The sequence below is a fragment of the Herpailurus yagouaroundi genome, unplaced genomic scaffold, assembly GCF_014898765.1.
Source record: "Herpailurus yagouaroundi ecotype Mexico unplaced genomic scaffold, PumYag 159, whole genome shotgun sequence".
In the NCBI taxonomy this organism is placed as follows: domain Eukaryota; kingdom Metazoa; phylum Chordata; class Mammalia; order Carnivora; family Felidae; genus Herpailurus; species Herpailurus yagouaroundi.
This window is the reverse complement of record NW_024412400.1, coordinates 2385661-2394623: the sequence shown is the minus strand read 5'-3', so window position 1 is coordinate 2394623 and position 8963 is coordinate 2385661. Positions and strand designations below refer to the sequence as shown.

The 8963-nt window shown below is 51.1% G+C and overlaps 1 protein-coding gene across 1 annotated transcript in view; it reads right to left on the bottom strand.

The window, feature by feature from the left end:
• LOC121033611 (translation initiation factor IF-2) overlaps positions 1-8963 on the bottom strand; it is a 23908-nt gene that overhangs the window by 2295 nt on the left and 12650 nt on the right. Inside the window, exon 2 of the mRNA XM_040480087.1 lies at positions 8453-8955. Coding sequence (XP_040336021.1) covers positions 8453-8955 — 503 coding nt within the window. The remainder of the gene's footprint in view (positions 1-8452; positions 8956-8963) is intronic.

The window sequence follows — 8963 nt, the reverse complement described above, 5'->3', positions numbered from 1 at the left end:
GAAGGAAGGAAGGAAGGAAGGAAGGAAGGAAGGAAGGAAGGAAGGAAAGAAAAAGAAGAAAGATGGTAGAAGGGAATGGAAGATGGAAATTACGCTGGCCAAAAGGGTTGGTTATTGCAGAGTTACCTACAGGTGGCAGGGCTATCCGGCAGATTCCTTCACTAGTGCTGATCTGATGAACTGGATTCAGATTCCGTTTCTGGGACACCCCACACTGTAAGTTGAGGCTCAGTTTGGCGAGGAGGGGCTCAGCATCAGCGGTTCTATTTGGAGCCTCGTGTTTTTAATACCAGGATCGGGGGCGTAGTAGTTGCTCAGTAAACCCTGGCCTCCTGTGTTCTCATCCCATTCTACCCACTCCACCCAGGTCCTCCCCTTCTGTGACACCAGGTCACAAGTCTCCCTGCCTCATCCCCGCAGGTCACTGCCTACAGCACAGTGCTGAATCCCGCCCAGGGGTTCCTTCCGGAAGGCCTGAAGGCGCTCTTCGTGGTACCTCCTCCACTCCACTGAGCCTCCGTTGACCCCTCCTTTATGTCCCACGCGTTACCCAAACTGGGTTCCCTGCCATCTCCCCAAAGGAGTCGGCACTTCCCACCTCCCGGGCTCTGCTGTCCTTCCGCGCCCTAGAAATCGCTGTCCTCCGGTTCCAACATGCCAACATCCGAGCCATCCCACACTGCCTCTCAGTGGCCCTAACCCCCGAGGAGACTCAATTGGTCTTAAACTCCAAGTCTTCATTGACTCCAGACATGCTCACCACGGGTATGTTCTGGGCTGGTGAGCTTTTTCGTTGAGCCCCACCGTGGAACTTGGCACGTCTTCAGGCACGGTCTATGTTCTGTTTCTTGTCAGCCGTTGTCCTCCCCCTCTGGGGTTGCAAGTACTTGGAAGACATCGTTCTAGACCTACAAGCTCCACTGAGCGGAATTTTGGGTGACTTTTTCTTCTTTCTAGGCCTGGCAGTGCCCCAGGACCCACTTCCTTCCAGGTGGAGGCGGCCTATTAACTTAACGCAAGGTTCACCGGGCCTCCGCAGCATCCTTGACCTCCTGAGCCTTATCAAGTGAGTTAAATAGTGGCCTGGGATGGATGGGTTACTGGTCCGACTCGGCTGGTCCAGCCTGAAGTAAGGAAACCCAGATACACACAAAGCAAGCAATTGACACATTCAGCCTCTTTCTCCCTGGGAAGAAGAAGGCAGAGACGCAGGCTCCGAGGTAGGAGTGGGGGTGCCACGGGGGGGGGCCGCGGCAGCCGAGTTCATTAGCCCCCTCATTTGGGGCAAAGGGGATCCGTGTGGTGACAAACAATTGTCCTGGGGGATTTAGGAGGATTTGGCCAAGTGTCCCTGTGGGCCCCAAGCCTCCTCCTAATCCCGTCCACATTTCAGACTACTTAGGATCGCATTAAATGTCAAAGCCGGCGTTTAGGGAAATATCTACATTTCGTATGCATCGCTCGGGTCAAAAGAAAAGCTGAAACGAACCTTCGAGCATTTGGCGCGAGAGGCTCTCTGTGTGGTCCGGAGTGTGAATGGGGAGGGGGGCCGGCGCCCTCGCGGCCTCCCCGCCCAGGAATGCGGGCTTTTCACATATAGAAAATGCTAATTCTTTGTTCCAGCCTGGCCTCCCGGAGGCGCGGAGGCGCCCGGCCGGATTGTCACAGCTGCATTTGCATGTGAGCGGCCCCTGGTCCCCATCCCCACCCCCACCCCGCCCCTCCCCCCGCACGGCGGGCCGAGGACTTCTGGGACTTCTGGAAAGGCCGCTTGCAAACGTCCTCTGCCATCACTGAATCCCCGGGAAAGCCACAGGTAGCCACTCTGGAACTTTCTGAACGGATATCCCTTCCCTTTGTGCCACTGGGCAGGTTCTCCCCCCCCCCCCCCAACTCCCACTTCATTTAGCGCTTTCAATCACTTTATATAAAACAACTCGTTCCATCGAGGAGGAGGAGGAAGGCACTGGGTGACCCACTCGCATCTGTGCCCTGGCGGCAGGAACCCCGAGCTCCACGTGACGCTTTGCAGGCGCTCAGAGCCAGCAGCCGCGGGTGTGCGCGCGTGTGTGCGCGTGTGTGCGCGTGCGCTTCTACCGAAGGGGACACAGCCCTCAGGTTGTGGCGTCGCCCGAGGTCCCGCAGCAAAGGCGCACCGAGCGCGCACGCCCCCGAGGCCCCGGCCGCGCCAGGCCGACTGGATGCTCAGGGCCCAGGGCGCCACCTGTCGGCGGCGAGCGAGCCCCGCGGGGCGCGGGCGCAGCCGAGGGGCCCCCGCGTTTCCCAGGCCGGAGCTTTAGCTCTGGGCGACGCCGGGGGCCTGCCTGACCGTCTCCTTCCATGTTTACGATGTTTTCCTGATTCACTTCATATGATCTTGTTTCTTCCTGTTTGTTTTTGTCATTTAGGTTTTTTTATTGAGTTGTATTTATTTTACCTTTTATTTCTTTTCTTTTCTTTCGTGTATTCTGTGTCCTTACTTTGTTTGGCTTATTGTTTCATGCATGTTCATGTGGCCAAGTTCATTTCATTAATTAATTAATTTCGTTTATTTTATTTAAACGTCTCTAGTCCGTTATTTAATTTCATTTCAATACCCTCTTATACGTCTTATGTCGTTTAACCTCATTGGTTTCGCTTTTCTTTTACTTTATTCGTGGGTGAACGGAAGAGGCGGACACCTTCTTCATCCTATGCTGAGGCTCATGTATTCTGCATCGGAGTTTGGAGAAATAGAAAAACAAATAGTACCTTAGCTCCTCTCCGCAAGCGAATCTGAAACACCTAAAAGTCGGAGGCAAGGTTTGATATCACAGTCCAGGAAACCGTGGTCAGTGACTGAAAGTCATTCATAGATCGTTCTCCACTTGACACGGTGTAAAACACTCCGGCCCTCTCAATCAGATTTGTACCCTCCGAGGCACACTGCCCAAGCTGAGTTCGGGGCACGCGGTCTGAGCCTCCTGAGGCCCAAGCCAAACTGAGGGCCGAGACAAGCACCCAAGAATTCAAAGAAGGCTTCCTGGAGGAAGGCTCATTTCAGGTGGGCGGGACAGAGAGGGGCTGGGGACTGCTGCAGGTGACCAGGCCATAGGGGGCACATTGCAGACAAATAAAACCGGGAAAGGTCTCTGTCACATTGCAGAGTATCTGCTGCTGGGGGGACAGCGGTTTGAAACCGGAGGCAGAGGGTCGTTTGTGAGGGACGCGTCTCAGTTCTGACCCTGTGATTCTGGGGGGGGGGGCATAGAGGGCCTCGGTGCCTGTGACTCCCCTGAAAGACCGTGGACATCAGGGGGTGTGTCCTGTGTTATTTGGGGGAAGGAGAGAATAAGTCACTACTTCCTGTTGGTTCTCTGGAAGGCTCTTTGAGTTGCATTTCGGAATTTTCACCTGTCTTCCTCCCTTTTATTTTGAGAAAGATGAAATATTTGTGTCCAAAAAAGTGCAAAAGTGTAATCAACGTTTATTAGTGAACACCTTTATGTCCTAGGTCCACCTGTTAGCACTTTACTGACACTTGCTTCAGCCTGCCTCTCTCTCTCTCCTACACGCACACACCCCTGCGTTCATGTATTTACTCAACTAGCTAGTGAACTTTTGAGAGTAAGATGCTGGACACAATGATACTGTATCTCTCAGAACAGGGCCATTGTCTATGTAACCAAACACAATTATAGCTCCCAAGAAATTTATAATTTTATTTAGCAGGACACAATCCACATTTAGATCTTCTCAGTTGCCCCCACCGTGCCCTCTTCTGTCATTTTACCCCTTCGTCCAGAATCCGCTTCAGGATCCTGCGCGGCATTTGGATGTCGTGGGCCCTCTTTAATTCAGAACATTCCGCGAGTCTTTTTGGTCACTCAGGACACTGAGAGTTTTGAGGGCTCCAGGCCAGTGGTCTTGGAGAGGTTTCCTCTACCTGGATTTATCCGATTATTATTACTTTTTGTTTGTTTTAATGTTTATTTTTGAGAAAGAGAGAGAGAAAGAGAGACAGACCAAGGGTCAGCGGGGGAGGGGCAGAGAGAGAGAGAGCACAGGAGGGGAGGGGCAGAGAGAGAGGGAGACACAGTATCCGAAGCAGGCTCCAGGCTCCGAGCTGTCAGCACGGAGCCCCATGCGGGGCTTGAACTCACGGACCGCGAGATCATGACCTGAGCCGAAGTCGGACGCTCAACAGACGGATCCCCCAGGTGCCCCTCTCTGATTATTCCTTATGATTGGACGCACATTTTTATGAGTTGGAGGCTCATTGTTTTCATTCCTGACACCCCTTTCCCAAGCTGATGTACCCCCAGAGGCCAGAACTGTGGTTTCTGACAAAGCTTTCAGCTCTTCCTTTCCTGTCTGTTTAGATTCCAACATCCCAATTTCCACATCATGCTCAAAACAACCAATAGGAAAGCACCAAGACATGCAAATTTCCCCGGCCTTAAACTGGCACATCTTCCATGTGGAGAAATTCAATTTTTTCCTTTCCTTTCTTTTTTTTCTTTTCTTCCCTTCTTTCTTTCTTCTCTTGTTTTCTTCTCTTTTCTTTTTTCTTTTCTTGTTTTTTCTTCTTTTCCTTTTCTTTTTTCTTTTCGTTTCTTTTCTCTCTTTTCTTTCCTTTTTTATTTTCTTTTCTCTCCTTTTCTTTTCTTTTACTTTTTTTTTTTTTTTCTAAGTAGGCTTCACGCCCAGCACAGAGCCCAACATGGGGCTTGAACTCAGAACCATGAAATCAAGACCTGAGCTGAGATCAAGATTAGGCCATTGAACCAACTGAGCCACCTGGTAGCCCTTGTAGCCCCAGGAAACTTAGTTTTCTGCTGCCATGTAATTACTGTGGTTTTCTTTAGCAGCAAACACAGGCCAGGGAAAGACCTGGGAGATATGGGGAGCAGACCCAGGCAGTGGCCAAAATGTTGGTTGGAGGAGACCTGCTAGGATCGGAGAAGGGCCACAGAGGTGAGAGACCGCTGGCCCGTAGCGGTTCATGCTTGACCCACATCTGGTGAGATGCAGGGTGGAGTCTTGAGTTGGGGTTGTCCCATGTGCAGTTGAGGGGAGATCTTGGGAGCTTCTAACTCATCTCAGGGCTAAATGAATCTGCAGATGGGCAGGGATGGGAGGGGATACAAAGATAGAAGCCTCCTCCCAATTCTTGGACCCCATGGCTCCTGTTGCCACAGTCATTAGTAGGACTGGGGAGCCTGTTGGACAAGATTCCTGCTGTCCCCGTGGAAAGGGCTCCCCGGGGAGGGCGGGGTTGGGGAAAGGCCCAGTGAAGACACTGCCCAGGCATGACACCCAATGAAACTCTCAAACTGGGCAAAAGATGGGTTTCCTTTGGGAAGAGGCCCACTTTGCTTTCTTTCTAGTTTGTTGGTGATGCGTCCACTTGGATGCCCTCTCTTCCTGGAGCTGGCTTCAGGGAAGGTGGGAAACACACAGACTCTAAAGCCTAATCACCTGGGTGCGAGTCTCAGGGGCACTCCTTCCTGTGTGACCTCGGGCAACTCACCTGTCTTGCTAGAGTTTCCTCATCTGCAGAATGGGAGTGTAATACTATGAACCTCGGAGGCCTGTTATGAAGCTTCTATGAGGTCATATTTGTAAAGCTCTGGTGACAGTGCCTGGCACTTATTAAGTACCAGATCGGTGAAGATTAAATTAGTAAAAGAGAGAGAGAATCCCCAGCAGGCTCTGCACTGACAGTGCAGAATCTGATTCGGTGCTCGAACTCCTAAACCGGGAGATCAAGACCTACCTCTCAAGAGACAGAGTCAGACGCTCAACTGACTGAGCCACCCAGCTGCCCCAAAGGTTTTTTCTTTTTCTAATGTTTACCCATTTTTAGAGAGAGACGAGGCAGAGCGTGAGCGGGGGAGGGGCAGAGAGAGAGGGAGACACAGAATCCGAAACAGGCTCCAGGCTCTGAGCTGTCAGCACAGAGCCCGACGCGGGGCTCGAACTCACAGACGGCGAGATCATGACCTGAGCCGAAGTCGGATGCTCAACCGACTGAGCCACCCAGGCGCCCCTGGGATTCTTTTCATTACAACCCAAAGTAGGGGTAGGTTCAGGCGGCTGCATGCCTGGATTTTCCACCCTTCAGACATCCCAGTCTGCTGGAGAAGGTCTTAATTAGGTCTCGTGGCCTTAACTAGAGCCGCAAAGCCCTTGTTTCTTTTTTTAGAGGGTGATCCCACCGAATTAAAATTCAATTAATCCAACTTTAGGGGCAAGAAAAACTATTCACGAAAAATCATTAAACGGCACGTAAAACCCTTTGAGGAGCAGCAAAGACCAGGACAACCTGGCTTTTGTTAAGGTCCTTTGGGACCAAAGAGTTCACTTTTTTAAGGAATTTTAACAAGATAGTGGTCACAGTGGAATTTGTTCATGTCGCTTATTTAAGGTTTTACGAGGCCCTGAAAAGAGCCCCCCTCCCCGGGTCTGCACAACAAGATTTGGTAACAGCAGCACGGTGAGAGGTAAAATCCTGGGGGGTGTTTGAACCCTGGGAGGGGACAAGGGGCCTGGATGCTTCAACAGTGTCACAAAGGGTCAGGGGGGATTCCGTGCCAGGTTAAAGGGGACAGGAGACACAGGGCCCTGGGAAGGCAAAACCAGACATGCCTAGAAAGGACATTATTAGGACAGTCTTCGGATTAGATAACGGCCTTGCATCAATGTGACGTGTCCGGATTTCGGTAAGTGTACTTGGGTTCTGTAAAATAATGTTTGTATTCTTAGGAAATGCACAAGGAACTGATTACAAGTAGAAAGGTATCATATCTCCTTCCAAATGGTTGAGAAAATCAATTAGATACATAAAGTTATATGTGGCGCCTGGGTGGCTCAGTTGGTTAAGCGTCCCACTTGGGCTCAGGTTATGAACCTGTGGTTCATGGGTTCAAGCCCTGTGTCAGGCTCTGTGCTGACAGCTCAGAGCCTGGAGCCTGTTTCAGATTCTGTGTCTCCCTCTCTCTGACCCTCCCCTGTTCATGCTCTGTCTCTCTCAAAAATAAATAAACGTTAAAAAAAGTTTTTTTAAGAAAAAATTTAAAAAACAGATTATGTACTTTTAGAATAGTATCAAAACTTGTGAAGAATTTTGTATTCTTTTTTCTCCATAAATGCTTTATCACAAGTGGTTTTCCATATTTTCACATAGAATTCATTTACATTGCTTTTAGTTGACTACGTACCATTTCTTCTAACTGAGTATCCCATACTTAACAATTTCACCATTGTTGGGGAACATCTATTGGGATTGCTTTTTCTTCTTCTGTTACCAAGTATATTTGCTTTTGCTTACTCTAGATTACTTTAATGGTTTAAAACTGGGCCCCTGGGTGGCTCAGTTGGTTGGGCGTCCAACTTCAGCTCAGGTCATGATCTCACGGTTTGTGGGTTCGAGCCCCGCATCAGGCTGCGTGCTGACGGCTCAGGGCCTGGAGCCTGCTTCTGATTCTGTGTCTCCCTCTTTCTCTGTCCCTCTCATGCTCACCCTCTGTCTCTCTCTGTTTCAAAAATAAAAAAATGTTTTAAAGTTATACTTATATAATTATGTACACACACACACACACACACACACGGCCCTTGAACACCAGGAGTTTGAACTGCACTAGCTCCACTCATGTGCGGATTTTTTTCCATTAATTCAGTACAGTTCTGCACATGTATTTTCTCAGTAACGTTTTCTTTTCGCTAGCTTCCTTTATGGTAAGAATGCAGTTTATAATCCATATAACATACAAAATATGTGTTCATTGACTGTTGATGTTATTGGTAAGGCTTCCGGTCAACAGTAGGCTGTTAGTGGTTACGTTTTGGGGGAGTCAAATATTATCCACGGATTTTCAACGTCACAGGGGTCGGTGCCCCTAACCCAACGGTGTCCAAGTCTAACTGTGTATAATACATCCATTTGTACATGGAATACATATGTATTAATGTATAATCATATTACAGGCATAATAACGGGCACCGGGCGGGTTCAGCTGGTGGAGCACGTGACTTTTGACCTTGGGGCTGTGAGTTCGAGCCCCATGTTGGCACTTGGAGATTCCTTAAAAAAATAATAGGAGGGGTGCTTGGGTGGTTCAGTCAGTTAAATGCCCAACTCTTGATCTTGGCTCGGGTCTGTGCTGACGTCATGGAACCTGCTTGGGATTTTCTCTCTCCGTCTCTCTCTACCCTGCTCCCCATTCTTGTGCTCCCTCTCTCTCTCTCTCTCCTCCCCCCAGCCCCTTCCCCTTGCTTGCACGTGTGCACACATGCTCTCTCTCCCAACATAAAAAAATCAAATGATTTCAAAATACAAAGTAAACAAAAATAAAAACGAGTAAAACTAAATAAGCTTAAGAAGAGACAAACGCTAACAGAAAAGAAAGAGAGAAAGGAGGTGCCGTGGGGGGAAGTGAACAGCATGCTCACGTCTGACGACCACACTTACCGGGTTCCTCCTGCCTGATAAACGCCCTCAGGTGGGTTGCAACAGACCGCTCGAGGGGTTCCCCCTAAGAGGCTCGTAACCAGACGGGGAGACCTAAGGCCCTTGCCTGCGGTCGCCGCAAACCCGGGGCCAGCGTGCGACGAAGAGTCACGGAGGGTCACCGGTGCCCGCGGCGCGCGACTGGCCCCCACCTCCGGGCAGCTGGCGGTCTGGGGACCGGGGACGAGCAGAGCACGGACGGCGGTGCCGCGGGCTGCGGTCTGGTCCGGCAGAACCCGAGTGGCAGCAGCGACGCGGGCGTTCGGGCCCGGGTCTGGGGAGGGAACCCGCCGGAAACGCCCCCCTCCCCGCCCCGCCCCGGCCGGGACCGCGGAAGCAGGTTTCGCAGGCCCAGGAGAAGCCTTCCAGGAGAGCGGGGTGAGCGGCCCGGCCCGGAGGTGGGGCGCGGCCGGCGCACGTCGGGCAAAGGCGGCGGGCTGGGCGGCCGGGGCGCCGCCGAGCGGCTTCGGGG